At 51.8% G+C, this 22386-nt stretch overlaps 3 protein-coding genes across 3 annotated transcripts in view; 2 read left to right on the forward strand and 1 right to left on the reverse strand.

Moving 5' to 3' along the window:
* Positions 1-22386, reverse strand: part of LOC147646136 (uncharacterized) — a 222152-nt gene that overhangs the window by 43607 nt on the left and 156159 nt on the right. The gene's annotated exons all lie outside the window — the stretch shown is intronic.
* Positions 36-3606, forward strand: LOC147646139 (uncharacterized). The gene is made up of 4 exons (XM_086873889.1): positions 36-65; positions 2394-2523; positions 2619-2669; positions 2833-3606. The coding sequence occupies exon 4, from the start codon at positions 2854-2856 to the stop codon at positions 3577-3579; it is 726 nt and encodes a 241-aa protein (XP_086730015.1). The 5' UTR covers positions 36-65; positions 2394-2523; positions 2619-2669; positions 2833-2853; the 3' UTR covers positions 3580-3606.
* Positions 8183-21544, forward strand: LOC147646140 (serine/threonine-protein kinase PAK 3-like). The gene is made up of 15 exons (XM_086873903.1): positions 8183-8401; positions 10060-10097; positions 10541-10672; positions 12155-12289; positions 12562-12903; positions 13350-13439; positions 13839-14013; positions 15483-15546; positions 16243-16291; positions 16669-16781; positions 17373-17490; positions 17914-18013; positions 18478-18674; positions 20024-20161; positions 21278-21544. Exons 1-15 carry the CDS (start codon positions 8326-8328, stop codon positions 21404-21406), a joined length of 1896 nt encoding a protein of 631 aa, XP_086730029.1. The 5' UTR covers positions 8183-8325; the 3' UTR covers positions 21407-21544.

Consider the following 22386-nt stretch of genomic DNA (forward strand, 5'->3'; position numbering starts at 1 on the left):
CTCTTCTCCTTGTTTTTCTGACTGGATCAAGTCCTCCACATCCTGCATTAAGCCAGTCCCTGGGGGTGAGGTCAATTCCTTTGATATTTCCTGCAAGGCTTGCCCCAATCAGGCCGGTGCTTCCGTGCATCCCTGCAGAAGGACCGTCCATGTCTTGAGCATTTTCCCTTCTAGCTCTTGTTGCCAGCCCAAGGCAGAATTCAGTTTGCATCCTCTGTGAGTGGGCAGATCCCCAGAAAGCATCTTTTGCATCAAGTTGTGAATGGCAGCAGTGTGAGGAGGGCACCTGGTTGAGGCTGGTGTAAGGATCTGAGAGTGTGGGGTGCCTCGGTTTCATCATCTCATTTCTTCTTCTTGGGTCCTGCAGCATTCTGTGGATTCCATTGGATTTCTTGTTTGGCAGGATAGGAGCATTCTAGGGAGCCATCCCTGGCTGCCCAAGCCGTGCCTTGAGCAGGACTCCCAGACAGGCTGTGAGCCCTTCCTTCCCTCCCTTGGAACAGGGGATTGCTTTTGGACACCTCTTGTCCTGGTTGCTTCAGGGAAATTTGGAGAGGCTCCATATCTAATTTTGCCCATTTCCCTGGGGCTGCCCACACTTGTGGGTTCACTTCAGCCATGGCTCTGCCAGACATTTGACACAGAGGTAGAACAGAACCAGCCTCTGTATCACCTTTGGCAACATTAATTTGCATTCCCAATTTGGCCATCAAATCCCTTCCCAGTAAATTAGAATCACAATTGTGAGCAAATAAAAATCCCTGCATTTTAAACCCATCCCCCACATTTGTTAATAGTGGCTGAAGAAAACACACCCACTCATCTTTCCCACTTAGTGCCTTAATAGCTAAAATATTCCTTAACAATTTTCCCCCCTTTTATTGTAAGATTCCGATTGGATGGAGAGGCCCCTGTGTCCATCAGGAAAGGTCTCCTCTGGATGCAGAGCCACCCTGGATGTTCCCAAGGGCTGCATTGTGGTGGGTCCCTGGTGGAATGGGAGCTGTGCCACCGCTAAGAATGCGTGTCCATCAAGGGCTGGACTTGCTGGTGCTGAGGGTGCTGCTGTCTGTGCTTGCAGTGTCCTTGTGCCCTGCAGCTGGAAGGCTGATTCCTTGCCAGGGGCTGTTTGGGTGGGCTGTGCCCTGGCCAGGAGGGCAATGCCTGTGCCAGGTGCTTGTGGCCGAGGGTGTCCCCTGGGTGCTGGGGCCCCCTTGGGCGCTGGGCTTGATCCCTCAGGGGCTGTAGGAACTGTGCCATGGCCTTTGCCTTCAGCTTGGCCTTTTGCTCATCCCTTGCTGCATTCAGCTGCTGAGCCTTTGTGAGCAAGTGCTGCAGGGGCTTCTTCTGTCGCTGCTGCAGCCCCCTCAGTGCCTGTGGGTGCTCATCGTGTGGCAGCTGCTGAGCTTTCTGCAAAATCCTTCCTTTCTCCAGGGACCCACCAGGAAATGCTTAAAAGATCATGTCGATCCTTGCAGGTCTAATCACCATTTGTGAGCTGTTCCTTCCTCGTGTTGGCTGTGCTGAGGCTCCCCTCCCCAGCCCGTATCCCAGAGCCGGTCCCTGTCCTGCCGCAGTGTCCAAAGGCGGCCCCCCCGGCGGGCAGGGCCGGCAGCTCCACGGGGCCGGGCAGCGGCCGGGGCGTCCCGCAGCCTCCTGGGGGCCGGGGGCCTCTGCCGGCCCTGCCCGGGGGGTGCTGGGCTCAGGCAGCGCCCGGCGCTGAGCCCCGGCTGCCCCACAGCCCCGGCCCGGCCCCACAGCTCCCCACAGGCCCCCAGCCCGTGCTCCCGGTGCCGCAGCTCTGCGCCCGCTCCTGCCGCTCCCAGCTCAGAGAAACCCCCTGAAATCCTCACCTCCTTGTTTTCCTCTCCTGGAAAACTGGGAAACAAAGGATCTGAGTCAGCTGGAAGATTTCGGGGCCATCCCCCCTGGAGCAGGGTGTCCCCCCCCTTGGTGCAGGCGCAGGGCTCAGGCAGGGCTGAGCCAATCAGAGCGCACGGCGCTGATGACTCATCAGTGTCCAGGCAGAGCCGCAGCTGCCAGCGTTCCCCAGCTGGAGCCCAGCTGCGCCCCTCCCCCCCGGGCCTTGGCGCCCCCCTTGAGGGGAATTTGAGGAGGTGGGAGGGGGGAGCGCCAAGGCCGGGCCCCCCCGCGCTGTGGTGGCGGGAGCGGCTGCAGTGGGGAGCGAGTGCGGGCGGAAGCGGCCGAGAGCCCAGCGCTGCCCCAGGCCGAGCTGGCCCAGCTGCATCCGTGCCCCTGCGGTGGGATGCTGTGGGACTGGGGGGGAAGAGGGAGGCGGCAGTGGGTGCTGGGCCTGGGGGCAGGAGGAGAAGGGAAGGAGGAGCAGGGCTGAAGAACAAAATGGTCAAAGTATCTATCTCGGGGTTTTACAGAAGAAGAAGGAAGAGGTGTGAGCAAGTGCTGGAACACAAGAGGAGGAGGAGCAGGAAGAGGAAGCAGCACAAGGTTCCACCCTCCCTGTGTGTGCAGTCCCAGGAGTGTTTCCCTGCCCACAGTCAGCAGGTGACTGGAGAGGGGGATCCACAATTTTCACTGGGCTGAATCTTGATGTTTCTGATCTTTATTGGGCTTAATGTTGGTGCTTTGTCTTTTTGCAGGGGCTGAATCTTTCTATTCTGGAGGGGGTTTTGCCTGAATTTCGTGTTTGGGTAGGTTTTGATCTTTGTTTTGATGTTTGGAGGATGTCTGGGCTGAATCTTGGTGTTTTGGTTCTTACAGACACAAGATGCCCAATGACTTTCTGAGATGAACTTGGGCATGGAGGAACCCCCAGTCCAAGGCGCTCTCCTCTCTTTTTTTCCTCCTCATCAGGAATTTTCATACCGTGTCTAAATGGAAGAGGAGGAGGAAAAGCCCCAGAGATCCCGCATAAGGAGGGTCTGCAAACACAGCCCAGGGAGCTGCGAGGAGGAAAGATCCCCCCAGTGCCAGGAACACGGCCAGAGATCCAGCCGGAGCTCAGAGCTGGGGGAGAAGCCCCACAAGTGCTTGGAATGTGGGAAGGGCTTCAGAAAGAGCTCCCACCTGATCCAGCACCAGAGGATCCACACTGGGGAAAAGCCCTACGGGTGTGGGGAATGTGGGAAGAGCTTCAGCCAGAGCTCCCACCTGATCCGGCACCAGGTGATCCACACTGGGGAACGACCCTATGAGTGTGGGAAATGTGGGAAGAGCTTCAGAGAGATCTCTAACCTGATGAGACACCAGGTGATCCACACAGGGGAACGGCCCTACACCTGCTTGGAATGTGGGAAGAGCTTTGGGTGGAGCTCCTACCTGAGGGCACACCAGCTCATCCACACTGGGGAGAGGCCCTACGAGTGTCCCCAGTGTGGGAAGAGGTTTCGGACCAGCTCCCATGTCCTCCTACATGAGCGGATTCACACAGACGAGAGGCCCTTCCGCTGCCCCGACTGCGGGAAGGGCTTCAAGCACAACTCCGCCCTCACCACCCACCGGCGCATCCACACTGGGGAGAGGCCCTACGAGTGTCCCCAGTGTGGGAAGAGCTTCTCCACCAGCTCTAACTTGACCCAACACCAACGGGGTCACCAGTAAGGGAAGCCCTGTGAGTGCCCCGAGTGCGGGAAGAGCTTCGTGCGCTGCTCCAGCTCCATCCCCCATGGGAGGATGGGCGTTGGATGATCCCCAGTGACCCCCGTTGGGCAGAGCCCTGGTGATCCGTGGTCCTGGTGATGCGTGTTGGGAAGACACCTGGCTGGGAGGCTCCACATCTTCCTGGCTCCCTGTGGGCACCTGGATGAAATCAGGGGATGCAAGTCCATCAGGACAGAGACCAACAATGGGAATTCCTTGGGGAGAGTGGATTTGTTGACTTTCAATCTTAGAGAACCTTTTGCTGCTGCTTCAGGGGCTCTGTGGACAGAGAAAAGGGGGTGACACCAGGCTTGGGGTCCCTGAGGAGAGCACACACACTCTGGGGGAGGGGATATCCCAACCTAGGGACCCCCTGTCACATTCTTGCTCAGGTAGAAGCCAAGCCCCTGCACCAGGAAGACGAAACCCAACACGGAGTCCCCAATCCCCGTCAGCATCTTGCTGTGGGCAGCATTTCATGGCATCCCTGGGTGGTCTGCAGAGGTCAGGACCTCCAAAACCTCTCACAGACACCTCAAGCTCCTCCAAGGACCCTCCCAGTCTCCCCCAGCCCACCCAAGACCCTCTGAAACCTCCTTTGGAGTCACTAATTTTAAAAAATGAAGAATTTTAGAAAAATTGGAGATCTTAGCTAGAGATAGGCCTTGCTGGAAGTAGTTAGAGTTAATGATGAAGTGAGAAGCAGGATTTGAGATAATGAATCTCGGACTTAGGTAAAAAATTACTTTTCATTGTATGTTTGTTTAGCTGTGTTTATAATGAGAAAAGAGAAACTGATAAACGGGTTCAGGAAGATCACAGACCTTACATCTGGAAACCCATTTCCAAGTCACAAGGGAGGAAACTGGAGTTGTACCAAATGTCATTTGTAATGTCAACCATTGTAAAGGTAGAAAGGTGAGAGTGAATAAGAACGGTTTTCCTTCATCTCTTGATGACCCCTCCTCACCAAAACGACCTCTTCCTCAAATTAGGGAGCAAACCACGCAGGCATAATGTCATTTTAAATCATTACAGTGCATATTAATCTGAAGTGGAGCATGTGAGATGTTAGCATTATGTATATGTATTAGTATTTTGGATATTTAAGACTTTTGTACATAAATAGACACTGGAATCTTTTGTCAACTTGCGTATTAAGGGATGACTCCCACACTCGCCCAGTGCTGTGATTAAACATCCACTTTGTAACTTTAAACTGTTGGAGAGGTTTTTTGTCCATTAACAGATTGATGTTGATACTGGATCAATATTGCTATTTTGGTAAATCACTGCCAGTCTCTTCCCAGCCTCCCCAGGACCCACCAGAGCCCCTCCTGTTCCTCTCAGGATCCCACAGCCCCCTCCCAATTTCTCCCCACTGCCCCAGGACCCCCAAACCCTCTCCCAGTCCCTTCCAGCCCCACCAGGACTCATTGAGACCCCTCCCCTTCTCTTCCGAGCACAACCGACCTCATCCCAATCCCTGCTTTCCAATGCCCAATCTCCTTCCAGCTCCTCCAGGCTCACTCAAATCCCTCCCAGTGACACCCAGCACCCCCAAACTCCCTCCCAGGGTCCACCAGGACCCCCAGAACCTCATCCCACCCTCCCCAGCATCCTTCAAACCCCTTCCCAGCCATCCTAAGCACATCAATCCCTTCCCCAGTTTAAACCAGTCTGTCTCAAACTCCCTCACAGTTCCTCCCAGCACCCCCCAATCCCCCTCTGGGCCCCCCCAGTGCCTCCCCCGCTGCCCCCGGCGCTGTGGGGGCCGGGCCGTGCCCCAGTGCCGGCTCAGGGGGTGCTCCAGGCTGCCGTGCTCCACCTGGCAGCTGGAGCTGAGCCCGCATTGCCGGGGGCGGTTTCCAGCAGCACCAGGAGCTGCTGGCTCCAGTCCCCGCTGGGGAGCACGGCAGTGGCCAGCACGTGGCCCGAGAGCTGCTGCTGGCCCTGGGAGCAGCTCAGCTGGATGTGGGCAGGGGAGAAATCCATCAGGGAGCAGAGCAGGCGGCCGGGGCCGGGCTGGGAGCTGGAGGGCACCAGCGAGATGGACACGCTGGGGACACTGGGAGAGAGTGGAGAGGAGTGGTGTGGCATTGAGAGGGACTGGGAATGGACTGGCAGGGACTGGGGTGGCACTGAAAAAGATGAGAGTGGATAATGAGACACCGGAAGAGAGTGTGAACGTCTGGGAGTGAAGTGGGAATGAACTCGGAATAGACTGGGAATGGGCTAAGAAGGAGTGGGAGGGACTCTGGTGGCACTGGGAGAGACTGGGAATGAAGTGCGCGGGGTTTTCTGCTCTGTGAATCTGCCCAGCAACTGATGAGTCATCAGAGAGACGCGCTCTGATTGGCTGAGGGGCGGCAGATCCACGGAGGAGCGAGCCTGAACGGGGGCATTTGGGGTGACTGGAATGAACTAGAAGGGGCTGGGATGGACTGGGAGTGCTACAGGAGCCACTGGGGGGCCCCGGGCATGGGCCGACGGAGGGCTGAGGGCTCTGGGGTGATTCCAAGGAAGGTTTGGAGGGACTTCTCCCTGCCCTTGTCCCGACCCACGAGGATTTGCATTTGTTTCAGTTCAGTGGAATTCATGGTGATTTGGGAGGAGCTGGAGCAAAGCAGCTGGAAAGCACAGTGGGCTTGAGAGGGACTGAACCAGGGCAGGAGTTGGGGCTGCCTTGAGTGAGCTCTCAGTGTGAACCTTCATGGGGTCTTTAAGGGAATTTTGTTGAATTTTTACATTCATTATTAAAAAGCAGGGTCACAAGTGGAGCTCTGCTTTCAGCTTGAAATGAGGGGATGGAACGTGGGCACTGGAACTTCCGTAACTTCAAGTTGTTCCTTGATGCTGGACACTTTAGCTTTGGCAATCTGAAGCCCTTCAGCAGCAATGTCTCTGCCACCCCCTGGTTTCTGGCTCAGACCCAACTCGCAGCTTGGACAAGGTCTGGGCTTTGTCCTCTTGAGCTTCGGGAGCCTCCCGGGAAGCACCAGCCCTCCCCAGCCCACCCTTGGTAGCACTTTTTCTTTTCTCTCTCCTGACAATTTTATCCCCAAAACTGCCATGGGAACGTTGTATCCAAGCACATCCTCCAGCCCTGCACTTTCCTCCTGTGAATTCCCTGTGCAGGGAATGTGTCTGTGCTTTTCCCTGCTCTGTTCACTGACAAACAAACCTGAGCCCGTGGGACTGTCAGAGCTCCTTCATGCCATGAAATCAGGTTGTGTTTCTCATGGCATGTTCTGGAGGAGCTTTTCTTGGTGTGTCTTGTGCTGCTGGAAATGACACAAGAGCCAGGAGGGAACAGAAGCTGCTGCTGCCCGTTGGCTCAGGGCCAGGGAACCAAGTTGTGCTCCCGGGCAGTTGGGCCCTGCTGGAAGCAGAGCCGCGTTTCCCTTGAGCAGCTCAAGCTTGTGACAGCTCCAAACAGGAAACCTCAGCAGAAAACTCTTCCTCCAAACTCAGCTGCTTTCCCTCCTGCAGCTGTTTGGGCAAGAGCCTCAAAGCACAGACTCTGCTGGGAGCCATTGGTGCATTTCCTCCCTCCCGGCAGCAGCAGCTCCTGAGCCCTTCACGGGCTCCTGGCCCTTCCCAAACCCTTCAGCTCCCTTTCAACTCTCAGCACTCACTAACATATGCATCTTTCATATTTAAATTGCATTTAAACTTCTCCTTTTCTCTCCTCTCTATCTTTTTTATCTCCTCTTTATCTCCTTTAATCCCCTGACCACCAGTAGGATGGGGCTGGAGTCTTGGGGTGGGTGTGGGATGAACTGAGGATCCAGCAGAGAAGGGCAAGGCAGAGGGGAGAGGACTCAGCCAACCCTTCTCCTGCTCTCTCCTCCCCCAGGCTCCAGCTAAAGCAAGTCAGACTGGAAAGGATCCCACAAATGCTGTGTTCTCCTCCCTCTGAGCTTGGCTGGGGATCCTCAGCTTCAGCCTGGTGCAGTGGCTGAGATTCGCTAATTTGAGATTTTTGGCTAATGCACTAAATTAAAGAGGTTTATGATTACTTAATCACCTTTCACCTTTGCCAAGTTCTGCTGCACTGTGTCTGCTTTTCACCCAATACACTGCTAGCTCACCTACACACATGTGCTTCTTAGGATAATATTTAGATTCATAGCTTACTCTATAAAATCACACAATTACAGTTGAAATCTCTCCACCATCTCACTCAATGCAGTTTTTTATTTACTTATGGCATATTCTTACTTGCAGCTATAGGAACATAAGCTTATGAATTCTCGACTCAGCGTCTGTGAACCTTTAGCATTGCATGAACCCAAGCTCCTTCCAAGGCTGTAAATGAAACCCTTCAGTATCTGTGGAAGTTTCTGTCTTTCCATTTCCCACAGCCCACCAAAGGATTTGTGACCCTTTGTGACAGAGGAGAAGCTGCCAGGCAATTTTGTGTTTGCTGTAGGGAAGGTTGGGTTGCTCTGCATCAATTCCCAGAGCAGCGCAGAGCATTGGCTTTGTGATGTCAGGGCATGGATGCCACCTTGTCGTGGTGACATCCCAAGGTTGCCTTGGTGCACAGAAGGCCTCAGGCTCAGAGCAGCTCTTGGGCTTGCTCAGTGCAGGAGCATCCTCCTGCTTGAGGCGTTTGTCAGTGGGCAGCTGCACACTGACAGGAGCCGTGTTTGTTTTTGTGGTGGAGCAGAGTGTGCAAACTGGCACAGCAGTGCTACAGTGATGGAGCAGCTCGCTGTTGCAGTTTGCACCATTTATGGCATCGGCTACTCTGGCTATTACCTCACCAACCTGGCACGTAAGTAGAGGTTTTCCCTGGCTGGAACCTGAGCTGGCTTTTGTAGGTCTCCCTGCTCTTTCTTAGTGACTGGGTTGCTATTGAAACACAAAGACCATGAGGATGCCCCTGGTTTGGTAAAGCTCCTGTCAACACCTTCAGCAAAACACGGGGTGTCTGTAGCCAGGGGGCTGCGGGCAGCATTTGCAGGGCTTCTGTTCCCTCCACGGGAGAGCCTGTGGCAGCAGAGTCTGGCATTTCCTCACTTTGCTGGCTCAATCTCTTGGGGTGACTTTACTTTTAAGATATCTCTGAGAGCTCGGGAAGTTGAAACAGCTGGAGGCTGATGGGAGTTTTTTCTCCTGACTAATTCCTGGCCATGGGTGAGAATTGGCAGCGGTTTTAACTATTGAGAAGTGAGATCAACCTGTGAACACCACCTGAAGATGTGAGGCCGGGAATTTCTTGCTCTCTTTGGTTTCTGGCTTCTGACGAGGTCACAGGGCTCTGTCTCGGCCTCCTCCCCCCCTCCAGGCCGGACAAGGCTGCAGAGGGCGGGGTGGGGGGAGAAACGGAGCCGGCCAGCCTGACTTGGTTTGCAGTTTCTGCCACTGAACTGAAACCTGACACCATCAACATCTGCAGCTTTAGCAAGATTTTAACTCTTTTACTGCCTGCATGAGACTTGCAGATTAATCCTTTTTTTCCAGAGAGAGAGAGAGGGAGTGATCAACCATCAACCCATCAAAGAGAGTGAAGAAAAAAATTAAATTGAGAGGGGGAAGAAAAATAAGGAGATGCTTTAATAAGCTGAAATATTTTTCTGTTAAAGCTATGGAGATGGACAGTAGTGTTCTGAATAAAAACTCCTTTAATTCATGACAGAGTATATTGGGAGGAATGGAGTGTTTCCAAGCGCGGATTTTGAGCAAATGATGTGGTTGTGACACTGTGAGATGCTGGAACAGAGGGGGAGAAGTAAGAGTTGAAGATTTATGGCTTTTAAGAAGCAAAAAGAAAACTTCTGTTTCCAGGAGGGCTCACAAAAACAGATGAAGAGAACTTTTGCCTTTGAATAACTCATTCATAAAAATGACATCCCTGGACTCATGACCCATAACACACCTCAGAGTGATGGGAAATGGGAGGAGACAACTGATGGCAGATTTCTGAGCAGCTGGCATCAGAGAAATAGAAAGCTATGAAGAAAAATAGTTTTCTTGTGAAAAACTCCATAGATAGCAGAAGAAGACTTCTGTTTCTCTACAAAGACTGATGAAAAGACTCTAGCAGGAATTGGGACTGTTGTAAACACCAAAGTTCCAAAGTTTTTTGTCTCCATGTTGTCATGTAAACAAGGGAATGGTTGCGTAGTGGGGGAGAAAAGGGTTGTTCTGGAAGTTTTATTCTGGTTTCTTATTCTTGTAGTGTTTGTCAATAAACTTTCTTTATTCCATTTAAGTTTTAAGCCTGTTTTCCTCTTGTTCTAATCCATATCTCACTGCAAGAAATAAGTAAGTTTTCTAGTGATTTTTTAGTTGCTGCTTTAAACCACACCAGTCAAGCAGGACACCTTTGAAAATGCAGACTGGGAGATCTTCTCAGATGCTGTTCTAAATAGGCCATGGTTCTCTCCAGTTTTCTCAAAGAATTTGGTTTATTTTCCTTGCCGACTGCAGGTCATCTGAGCCGTGTGTTCAGAGGTGCCAATCCTGAGGTGAGTCAGAAAGGAACATTTGATGCTCCTGGTGTTTCAGAATTGTGCAGGGAACTGTGAGCTTGGCCTGTGGCAGTAGAGTGCAGAGGGCCAGCTGGGTGGGCTGAAAGAAGATCCATTTCCATGTTTACAACAGCAATAGCAAAGGCATTGTTGGCTATTTCCTAATTTTCCATTGCAGAGCTTTAAAAGAACTCAAAGCTCAGATTGCAGAGAGAACAATTGCTTGCTGATAGTAGCCAGGGTGAACTCTCTAATTCAGAACTATTTGCAGCCTGGCTGAATTAACCCATTTTAATTTACTTGGAGAGACTTAGAATCCCATTGCTATCAAAGCTGATGATTTGTGCTTGGTAGAGCTGATTGTAGAAATCGAGCTGAAGAGAAATAAGGTTCTAAATGATAGGGAGCTGCCTGTCCCTAACTCCACCATCTGTCCACAGAGCCCAGAAGCAAGAGCAGACTCTGCTGTGGCTCCCTCTGCTCCTGGAGAAGAGGCCAAAGAGGAGCAAAATGAGCAAAAGGAGCACGAGCCTCCAGCTGTGGTCACAGCCCAGCCTGACCATGCCCAGACAGTAAGTGCCAGTGCTGGGTGCTGCTGTCTTTAGTGCAAGGCAGAGCTGCAAGTTTCTGAGCAGCCAGCACTTGCTGTTGCTGGCTGAGGATGCTGAGTGCTGGAGTCCTGCCAGCACCCAGCCATTCCCCCATCCCGTGGCAGCTGGAAATTGGGCTTTGAGCCGTCGTGCTGAGGCCCCAAAGCGCTGCTGCCTGCGGGTGAGCAGCTGGCTGCTTGGCTCAGGGAAGCTCTGTCTCTTGGCTTCTGCCAAGCCATGGCCAAGGGCTCACACGGCATTTCTGGGGCTCACAGGGCTTGCTTTGTTTGCTGTCCCTTTTTGGAAACCTCTGCATGACCTGGAGAAGTGTTCTGCAGTTTTCTGGAGTAATTCTTCACTTCTGCAGAGTCTTTTAGGCCACCTGTCTTTTGGCTTTTGATAAGCTGCAAGGAGATGATTGTGTTGTCCATGAAGCTGTGGCCAGCCATTCTTGTCCTGTGTGGCCAAAGAAACAAACTGTGTAGTTCTGAACCCTTCTTCTGAGGCAAAATCCACAAGTGGCAAGTTTCTCTTGATATGTTTTGTGGTGAAGTCTGCAGCTTTGGAAACTGCATTGGAGCCTAGTGTGGGGGCAAAGCTGCAAGTCCTTGAGTGCTGTCTTGTGTTGCTAAGAACCCCTTTAGAGATGGTTGTTTTTTCTCCTCAGAGCTGTTTTCCTCCTCCTGCCTCTTCTGTCCTGACACTCCCTGTTTAACCTGTAAATTTCTGCCTGTCCTAGTGAGGTGAGACAATTCCATGGTTTAGGTGGTTTTTGGTGACTTTGGTCATACATGCATTACATGACCCATGGCTTCCTTCATTGGCATCCCTAGGGGTGTGTCAATTAATTTGTTGGTGGGGCCTTTTGAGGATCTCTGTCAGTGCCACTCAGAATTCTCAGCTGACAAAAGAGGGAGGAGAAACACCTTGGTCCTCTTCCATATCCTGAGGTGGCCATAGAGGCTCTCTGACCTGCAGCAGAGGATCCAATTGCACACATCCTTGTCTCCTGAATGAGCAGGATTTCTAACAAGAGTGTAGATGTCAGAAGGGCAGGAGTGGCAGTGCAGGCCTGAAAAGAACATGAACTCCAGCAGTGTCTCTCCCAAGGGCTGAGCTCAGCCAGGAAGCCCCTGCAGAGCCAGGATGGAGCTGTGGGACAGGGCTGGCTGTCAGTCACTAGGGAGAGACAAGCAGGACACAGCAGAAGGGGAGGGAGGCCCTTGAGAAATGCCCCACATTTCCTGTCAGCTGCCCAAGAGTCTGTTGGAGATTCAGTGCCAGATGGGCCCTGATTGCACTGCCAGGGTCACTTTGGAATCTGTGCTTCCCCATGGGCAGAGAACAAGGCAGGAGAGCAGCAGCACAGAGCTTTGGGAACGTGGGAGCCCATCAGCCTTTGAGTCTTGGCCCACAAATGTTGGATGAGAAGTTGAAGCCCATCTTCTCTTGCTTTCTCTGCAGGTCCTCCTAGAGAAAGAGCAGGAGCAGATTGTTTTATCAGGACGGCCGTGCCAGCCTGAGGGAGAGCTGTTCCCAGCCCAAGAGCAGGAAGAGCAGCTGGGGCAGCAGGTGGAAGAGCCACTGGAGAATGGCCAGGTAAGCCTGACTCAGCAGGGGACAGAGGGAAGGGCAGGAAGAGGGGCATAAAACGCAGCTCTTGGGACTGAGCAGGCCACGAGTGCCAGAGGCCCTGAAAGCAAAGAGCCTCTGCAGAGATCAGCAGCGGGACAGGAGGTTACAGTGGAAGCAGAGGTGGGTAGGGAAGCAGAAAGAAGTGACTGAATGAGTGTGATTTTGAAGCTGAAACTGAGGAAGAAGCTGAGCCTGATGGCAGCTCCCAGGCACTTGCTCTCCATTTGTGTGTACAGAACATCGAGGCAGAGCCCCAGGCAGAGCTGCCCGAAGCTCCGAGGGCCATCATGGCAGTGAAGAGGAGGCCTAAGGAAGACAGAAGCATCGAAGAGGAGATGAATCTCCCCTGGCAGAGAGGAAATCAAGAAAACCAGGTGAGTGACAGAGTGGCAGACACTCCACTCATGGACATTCCTCTCTCTGGTTCTTCACAGGCCTCTGATGAGGAGCTTCTGGCAGAGCTGCAGGAAGCTGAGGCTAGGATCAGGGCAAGGGAGGAGAGGCTGGAGGAAGAAAGAAGAATAATCGAAGAGAAATTCCATCTCCTCGCTAAGCAGCAAGAGGCTCTAGAAAATCGAGTGAGTGAAAGAGCGACAGGCACAGCAGTCACTGCAGTCTGGTGCTTTCTGCCCTTCTTGCCTTTCCTCTGCAGAGCAGCAGGGGGCTGGGCTGATGCCTCTCAGTGCCATCCTGCTGTAGTGTCTATCCCAGCTGCTTGGAAGGACATTTCCTGCTGTGCTCAATCTCAGCTGCTGCCCTGGACAGTGGCACCAGTCATTTGCCCCTTTTGCCAGCACTCATCTCAAGGGATTCCTGCTGGCCTGCTCCTGCTCTCCTTGTTTCTTCAGGGCTTTTTGCAAGTGAACACAGTCCCCCAGACAGATTTGGAATACAAGCTGCAAGCTGTCTGTATCCCTTGGTGAATCTGCTGCTGTCCTGCTCTTTCCCTTTGCTCACAGTCAATGAGCCTTGGCACACAGGGACAAGCTGTGGTCTCTGACTGCTTTGTTCTCTTTGACTTGAGGTGGACGTGTTGATATCTCACCTGGCAGCCTACGAAGGCTTCCAGCAAATGCCGGCTGATGAAGAGCCCCAAGGTCGGCGGGAGGCACAGGTACTGTCCCAAGCACAAGTGCTGCAGGCTGAGCACCTTCTGAAGATGGTGCAGGAAAAGAGGACTGAGGGGGAGGAGCTCCAACATTAGAACAAGGAGCTGCAAATGTGTCTGCAGCCCTTGGAGGGGGAAAGGGATCCTTGGGAGGAAGTGCAATGCTCGTTGTTGCAGTCATCCTTCAGAAAATCCAGGAAAATGGAATATGAAACTGGCCATCAACTTGATTAAAACCAACCTTGGGTTTTGACCATTTGGTTCCAGAAGTGGGCATCCAAAAAATCCAGTTGATGAGCTTTGCATGTGGCTAACAGCAACTTCCTAAGGGCTTGCATTTGAAAAGGGAACTCGGGGTAATCTCTGCCAGCCAGCTTCCTGACACAAACTCCTTTCTTCTCGCAGATCTACACAGGCTCTTCCATTCAATCTGCTGCAGCAGCAGCAGCAGCAGCAGCATCTAAAGGAGCCTTTGTTGCCCAAGCTGAGCAGTGGAGCCGGGGCAGTTTGTCCATTTCCAGCAGTGACACATCTGCTGCTCAGCTCCAGGAGAGCCTGGGAGACTTCGTGGAGCAACTGAGTACGTCTGGTGTATTTCTTGTCTGAGGGACAGTGTATTGTGTGCACGTGCCAGCAGAGCTGTAGCAAATGATCCTCCTCACTTTGGTGTCCCAGAGACATTTAGGACTCCCCACAGGAACTGCTGTGCTCTGAGGCAGCGAGAGAGCGCTCTGGCTGTTCCTGCTGCCTCTGAGGGCAGCTTGGACTGGCTCAGCTTTGCCTGGCATTCCCTTGCCACTAAAGGCAGAAGCAGGAATTGTTCTTGGATCAGCAGAAGGCTGTGGCCCAGCAAATGATCTATGCAAGTTCTGTGTGCTAGTGGCCAAACTGAACAGAATATTTGATACCTAAATTCTCATTAGACTCCAGACTTCCCACCGCTTGTCAGAACCAAAAGACTTCAGAGATATTGACTGGTTTTGGGGTTTTGTCTTTTTGTTGTGGTTCCGTTTTTAGTTTTCAGTTTTTATCCTTGTTTGGTTTGGCATTTAGGGGTTTTTGCTTTTTCTCCATCCTGAAAGAGCTGTTCTGCCCCATGTGTCTTACTGGTGTCATTTTTAGGACTGTTTTTATTGCCTCTACTACATCTACAAGGTTTTTATGAGAATGCTGTATTTTTTGTCAGTGAGGACTCCTTTGAAAGAACATCAGGTGACAGCAGAAACAGAGCAAGAGATGTTTTCATTGGGCCCACAATGAAGAAACAGATATTTGTATAACAATCTGTAATTAATATCCCAGTTTTATTTTTATAAAGATGTGTCCAAGAGACACATCCACGTGGTGTGATCAGATAAAACTGCACTGCAGGCATTTCTCAGGAGCGAGCCTGCAGCCCCTGTGCTGTGTATTCCTCAGATCCATGGCACTTTTTCATCCCTGATTCCCAGCCATACCCATGACTCTTAGAATCCTACCTATTGGCCCAAGCCCTGCTCAGATCAGTCTCTGGGAAAACACATCAAGCCCTTTGTGATTCTGCAGCACAACCCATTTAATCTGCTTCTTGCCCATAACAGCTGCCAGTGCTGTGCTCTCAGAAAAGACCTGGTGGGGCTGAGAAAAGATCCCAGCTGATTTGGTGTCTACCTTCACCTGCTGGGACACAAAAGGGCCTTGATCTGCACCTGGCTGTGTCTGATCTCCAAGGCAATGCTGGTGTGTCCTGAACGGGGGCCACAGCTTGTCAGGGGCTCAGGCTGGCTGTGTCTTCTTGCCATTGCTTGTCAGTGCTCATGCTTGGCCTTTGCCAGCCTTGTGCTGTGCCCTGCTGTGCTCTCTGCGCTTCATTTCCTTCCAAGGACTGGACAAAATCAGTCTCTCTGCTGCCCATTTGTACTGCACAACTGCCTGTCTTGTTGCTGCTGTGCTTGCTGCCCAGCTGACCACAGAGGGTTCAGAGCCCCAGACAGCGGGGCTGCCTTTGGCATCTCCTGCAAGTTGGGATCTCTGCCTGAAAGTCAGCATCTTGCATTTTGTTTCCCTCAGGGAGAATGGTGAACAAGGAAAATCCCATCACAAAATACATTGAACTGGAAAGTCTTGGCAGCGGGTGAGTCCAACCACAGTCACTTCTACACAGCCATGGGCCAGGTGTTTCCCTGGGGGAATATCCATCAAGTGGGAAGTCAGACAAGTTGTCCACATGTTTAGACAGCGGGCTTAGTCTGCCCCATCTCTCAGTACTGGCCAGAATTTGTCAAGTGTGCTCAGAAGGCATTGTCAAAGACATCTCCATGCTGCCAAGGTCTTGCCTGCAGCAAGGAACAGAACCTGGGAGATCTGCTTGTCTCTCAAGTGTGGGACAGCTCAGGATTCATTTCCTTCGCATTTTTGGATGTCTCCAAATCATCTGGCCACACTAATGAAAGGAGAAGAATCTTGCTTGCCTGAAAGCACAACCTACCCCCAATGAGAGCTGTCAGATAACAGTTCTCAGGAACATTTCTCTCCAAGAGTTTGCTAAAAGAAATACTCCATGCTCAGGATTAGAATTGCACAGTTTAGAAGCTGACACCCGAGATGAAGGAATAAGCTGCCTTTTGGAGCTGAGGCAGTAAAGCCCAAGGCTTCAGGAACAGGCCCAGTGCCCAGGCACTTGAGGGGAAAATGCATCATCTGCCTTCTGGCAGACCCCTCCTGCAACCTGCAGCTTTTAGGCATTTACAGCAGAGCTCTCCTGTCTGGACTGGCTTCCACTGCAAGATCTAAATGGCTTCTCCTTTCTTTGCTGCTGTTTTGTTTCTAGGGGTTTTGGAGAGGTTTCCAGAGCACTTGACATTGCAACAGGAGGAGAGGTAAATGTCAACAGCCCCTGCAGCCTCTGCTGCTCTCCAGGCCTTTCCCCATTGCTGACAGCTGTGGCTGGAGCTTTGAGTAGAGCTGTGCTGAAAAGGCACAAGAAGCACAGACTGGAGCCAGCCTGCAAATTGCACTTGGAACAGGCTTTATGGACAAGGCAAATTGCCAGTGGCCACATGTCCTGTAACTGGCCCCCAAGGGAGCAGAGAAATGGGCTGTTGGAATGTCACTCCCTAATTACTCCAATGATGAGGTCTAATCACAAGGCACTTGGGCACAGCTTGGCTGTGCCATTCCAAAATCACTTGCTCCATGTGTGTTGTGGTCTCATGCTACCAATTTTCTCAAGTTACTCCTTTCAATGTCATTTGAGGTGGCCATAAAGAAAATAAATGTGCAAGGAGTGAATAGGAAGATACTAACCATGAATGAAATCAGGATCATGGAGAGTAATAGGAGTCCCAGGATCGTGAATTACTTAGCCAGGTGAGTGGTCACGGTCCTATCCCTTGAATGTTTGTTTACATACTACAAGCATGAGAGCTTAAAAACCCACTTTGGTCACTGGCAGGAAATAGAGCTGTTAATGATTATTTCTCTACTTATCTCCAATGGATGGGAAGAGACTGCATTTTGTCTGCATGAATCCACCCTGGCAAATGCAGACTGAACATTGTTCAAAAACCTGCATCAGCCCTATTTAAGAATTCAATACCTTCTAAGTTCATTGCCTCCACAGTTCTTTGGGATTGAGTTTTTCAAGTGTCTTAAATGCTGATGAACCATCCAAGAGAGGATTGCCCTTGCATTGTTGCCCCTCTTTTCCATTGCTGTGCATGCCAGGAAGACTAGGTGCTTATTTCCAGAAATGCCATGCGTGACAGGTTTTTTATCTGGGCTCTTCCTAAACTGCCTTTCTCCTTGAGACAGCACAGACTGCAAACACTGCACAGCCTAGAGGCAATGTCTATGCCTTTTCTTCTGCCCTTGTCTCCAAGGGACCCAGAAACAAGACTCAAGCAAAAAACCAACCTAGGCGTGCATGTTCACCTGCATGGCCTTGTTTCCTTTTTTCAGCTACCTTGTGCATGAGGAACTCTGGCTGGTGATGGAGTACATGGACGGAGGCACTCTGAGAGATCTCATCGACGAGATTCAAATGTCTGAAGGAGAGATTGCAGCTGTCAGTCGGGAGGTCAGGGATCCCATCTGTGCTTCCAAGGCCTTGAGCTGCATTGTCTGGGAAACAGGGGCTCAGAACGGGAGGGATTTCACGGGCCAAGCTTGGTTTCTGTGCTGCTGCTCGGCTATGGGCAAGCAAGAGCATCTCAAGGGAACTGTCTGCCAGTGCCCCTACACTCACTGGACTCACTTCCTGTACTCTTATCCCCTGCTCTTGTATTCTATCTCTGTCTCTTGCATTGGCATTTGCAGTTCTCCACTGAGAAAGGCACTGCTCTGCTACTGTGGGAGCAGCAGGCTCTTGCTCTCAATGGCGCTGTGTTCTGCCATTCCTCCCCATTCCCCTGCAAAGGGAACCTTCCACAGCTGTTTCCTTGCTTGTGCGATGAACTCACAGCACTACTTTTTGCCCCCCTGGTTCTGTTTTCTCTCTCAGTGCCTGCAAGGACTGGATTTTCTTCACTCCAACCACGTGATCCATCGAGATGTCAAGAGCAACAACATCCTTCTCAGAACCGACGGCTCTGTCAAGCTGGGTCAGTGTATTCTTGCTCAGCTTCAGCCTTCCAGGAATGGGGGGTGTGGGGCTGCTTTCAGTGACTGCCAGCTCCCCAAAAATGCTGCTGCTGGCAGTGCAGGGGTCCCCCCTGCTGTGGGCTGAAGGCACAGTTGCAGGGTGCACACAGCTATGACAAGGAACCACAAGCAGCCCAGAGTGCTATTGCTCTGTGTGTGTCTGTGTGTGTTCCTTCCAGAGGGAGGGAGCTGCAATCTAAACCTTCAGGGGAACAAAAGGCACTGCTGGAGGAAGTGTAAGAAATGGGGGGATGTTTGAAGTAGCCAATTCATATTTCCTTGGCTAAAGCCCTAAGGAAAGAGAGCAGGGAGTGTTGTCCAGGAAATTCAAGTGCACATTCTCAAACTTCCACTGGGGAATTCTCTGGCTTGGTTTCCTAATTGAGAGTATTAAAATTAAAAGAGTATTTTGCTTTCTCCTCAGCTGATTTTGGCCTTTCTGCTCAGCTCACCCCTGAGCAAAATCAGCGGTGCTCGGTGACCGGGACTCCTTGGTGGATGGCACCTGAAGTGGTGAAGCGTCAACCATATGGCCCCAAAGTGGACGTGTGGTCTTTTGGAATTGTGGCAATTGAAATGGCCGAACAAAAAACTCCTTATGACAGTTTCACTGCTCGATCGGTAAGGAGCAAATACTCTCTGATCCCGCTGTCTTTCTCACCTGTCCCGTGTTCTCTGCTCACTGCACAAAATCCCATGGCCATCTGCTGGAAGTCCTTCCACCAAGGCCCCTTCTACAAATGGCCCTGCAGCACATCAGCATCTGCTGGAGCTTTGGTTGCAGCACTGGGGGAACTCAAGCCTTACCTCGCCCAAACCATCTCCATTCTCAGGCAGCATTTTGCTTTGCCTTACAAGTCGTTCCAGCTCTTTTGGCGGTGTAGATGGCCCCAAGAATAGGAAACAAGCATCTCAGAGCTGGTGTTATCTTTCCAGAAATGAAGCAAAGAAACTCAAAGCAAACCAAGTTTCTAAAACAGTGCTTTTGAGAGAAGAAGTGCAGTCCCATTCTTCTCACAGGGAAACTTGTCTGAAACCCGGAGATGAGGCTGTAAAGCCAGAGTCTCTTCTGCTTCTTGTGCAGTGCTGCTGAGACACTCAGTGACCACCTTCTTTCCTAACCCAAGCCACTTTCTCCATATCACCAAGCTGGAGCCTGGTGACGGGGAGAGCCTGCCAAAACCTCCTGTTTGTTTCCTGGCACTTTCTGGGATGGGCACAGCGTTAATGCATTGACTTGAGAATCCAACGAGCACAGGGTTACCACAGGGATGACACTTCTGATTTCACCATGAATATTTTCCTTTTGCCACCCAAGGGAACATGAAATTTTCAGAGTGCTGAGAGACAGAGCTGCAGGTGGCTCCTGTGTGCCCAAACAGGCATTTTCAACCCACTACAATTGTGGAGGCATCTTTATGTGTCTGTGTTGAAAATGAGATTCCAAATGTTTGTTTCCTTCCCTGAGGAACACCTGCTGCATTTCCTTTCTTTCCTTCCAATTACCATAATTTTCAAGAACAGGACAGAAAGCCTGATGAGTTTTGTTTTATGGCAGCTGTGCTTAAGGGACCAACAAGCACTGCAGAGATTCTTTTCATGTAAGAATCCTTGGAATAGTAGAGTTACTTAGAATAGCAAAATCCCTCTTCCAAAAAGGCTGCCAAGCTGCTGGGAATCCTCCGAGAAGGAAACATGTATTTGCTGATGTAGTTGCCCCTAACTAGAGCAGGCAATGAAATCAGCTGCCAAGGCAAGATCTGCTGGATGTTGGCAAAGCTGTGGCTTTGGGGCTTGGGTTTTTTCATGATACAGGAAAGTCGTCATCCAAATGCTACAGGAAAGTCATGTCTGCCTCTCTGCCAGGGCAAAAACTGCCACTGCAGAGTGGAGCTGGAACAATGGGCTCTGGGAGAGCAGTTCCAGATGGGAAAGAAGCAGGTGGAGCCTTGTGTTTCCTTTTTCCCCAGGCTAAATTCCACATAGCCACAGAAGGGACCCCACAGCTGCGGCAGCCCGAGCAATTCTCGCCTTTGCTGCGTGACTTCCTGAGCTGCTGCCTGCAGAAAGGCGAGGCGCAGCGCTGGTCTGCCAAGGAGCTGCTGCAGGTAAAATGCCAAAAGGGCTGCAGGTGAAACAGTGTCCCATGGATGGGCTCCTCCTCCACTGAAATCCAAGGCATCAGATGAGCCCCCATCCTCCTCCCTTCCAACCTTGGTGCTGTTCAGCTGACAGTGGGGAGCAATCCTAGACTGGGCTGGGCTGGCAGGGAGTGCTGGGTTTTAGCGCTGGCTAAAATCACCAGGGCACTTACTCATTTCTTGCTGGGAGCTCTGGATTAGGAGAAGGGCAAAACAGGCTTCAAACTTCAAAGGAATAACAAATTTTATTATCAGGCCCACAAGAATAAGAAAGGTCTCATCTGTGCAGTGAAAGGGTTCAATCTCACCCAGGTCATGGCAGTCACGGTGTTGGATTTCAGGCTGTGCTGGGCCCCTCTCTCTGCCCGGGAGCCGCTGGGACGGGAGGCTCGGCCTGGAGCCGTCGCTGCACGCCGGGGAGAGGGTTTAGTGTGGGCAAGATGTCAGCAGCCGTGGCCTGGCCCAGCCTGGGGCCGGGGTCCCGCAGCCTCCATCCCCCGCCCGGGAGCCGCTGGGCTCTGGCCCGGCCTCCCCCAGGAGCACAGGCCGTGGGCGAGCAGGGCCGGCCTCACCAGAGCTCCGTTACCTTCGGGCTCCGGAAGCAAAGAGGGCCAGTGCCCGGGCTGGTGGTTTTCAAAATGTGCATCATCACAGAGGCACATCTCATTTCTAAATGGTGCAAAACGTTGTCAGTTCTCAGAACTAGCCAGCCATTGGCCTGTCTCAGGCACAGAGGAAGCTCCCAGCAGCTTCTCTCAAAGAAATCACTTCCGTGCGGGGTTTCTTACTTCTTTCCCTAAATGTCAATTCATCTCAAACTAACACACAGGGACATGGAAAGGTCATTTAGACTGTGTCCTGCAATGAGCAGGGACATCTTTCAAGAGATCAGGATACTCACACCTCAGATATTTCCAGGGATGGGCCACCTACCAGCTCTTGCGGCAACCTGTGCCACTCTTGCCCCATGCTCCTGACCTACTCTGACTCAATCCCCATTTCATTTAAAAAGTATTCCCCTGCCTTTAAAGCTCTTAGATTGGAAAATCATGCTTTCTTGTTGTTTTCTTTTCCTTTCTGCAGCATCAATTTATAACATCAGCCATGCCTGGGTCCAGCTTGGCACCTCTCATCGTTGCCGTGAAGAAGTGGAAGGAGGAGGCAGGAATGCAACAATCAATTTATAAACTGTCTTCTCCATGGCCAACTTAGAGTAGGATTATAGAGTAGGATTGCAGAGTAGGATTGTAGAGTAGGATTATAGAGTAGGATTGTAGTGCAGGATGGTAGTGTAGGTTTGTAGTGTAGGATTGTAGAGTAGGATTTTAAATAAAATTTCTAAAATCTCAACTCCTTTGGAACATTTCTCTCCTTCTGACCCTGTGAGAAAGCTCAACATTTCCTCCTGAATTGTCAGTTTTTTCTTAGAGGTGGAAAGTGACATTGATGGCTTCTTTGGTACAGTTTGTAAGGGGGGAAGGCTCCTCTTCATTCATCCTCTCCAGACCACACTGCCTTTGGAATATGGCCAACTGGACAAGTTTTGCCCAGCTCTGGCATTTCTATTTGAGGCAGAAACAGCAATGGCATTTGCAGGAAAAACCAAAGGAGGAGCGGTGCAACGCAAACATCCTGTGCAGATGCAGGTTGTGCAGATGTGACTCGAGAGTATTTGGGTTCCTGCCACTTGGATTTGTACCCCTAAGAGAAATCTCTTTGGCTGGAGGAGAGTCTGGCTGAAGAGAGAAAGCAGAAAGAGCAGTGAGGGTGCTGTGCAAGGTCTCCTGTGGTGCAGAGCTGTCAGCAACTGTGAGGTGAGAGCGGGCCCGGCCTTGGCCAGGCTGGAGCCCCAGCAGAGCCCTGGCAGAGCCCGGAGAAGCCTGAGCCTCGGCACAGGCAGGCTGGAAGGAGGCCCTTGGAGCTGCAAGAGGCAGCAGCCTGGCCCTGGCTGCCTCTTGCTGGCCCCAGGCAAATCCTCCGCTCTCAGAGCCAAGCTGGCAGCTGGCTGCTCCTGAGGGGAAGCGGCGCCGTGCTGGGCACAGCACACACTGGTGCCATGGGCTGTCTGGAGTCTGCACAGGACGAGAGAAAGGCAAAGAGCAGCCCAGGGCTGCTGCCCTGCCTGACCATTGCTGCTCTTCTGCCGCCTGCCCTGGAACTCCTGGCAATGGTCAGCAGTGTGTGCAGCACTC

The sequence above is a fragment of the Cyanistes caeruleus genome, unplaced genomic scaffold (assembly GCF_971803275.1).
Source record: "Cyanistes caeruleus unplaced genomic scaffold, bCyaCae1.hap1.1 HAP1_SCAFFOLD_120, whole genome shotgun sequence".
In the NCBI taxonomy this organism is placed as follows: Eukaryota; Metazoa; Chordata; class Aves; order Passeriformes; family Paridae; genus Cyanistes; species Cyanistes caeruleus.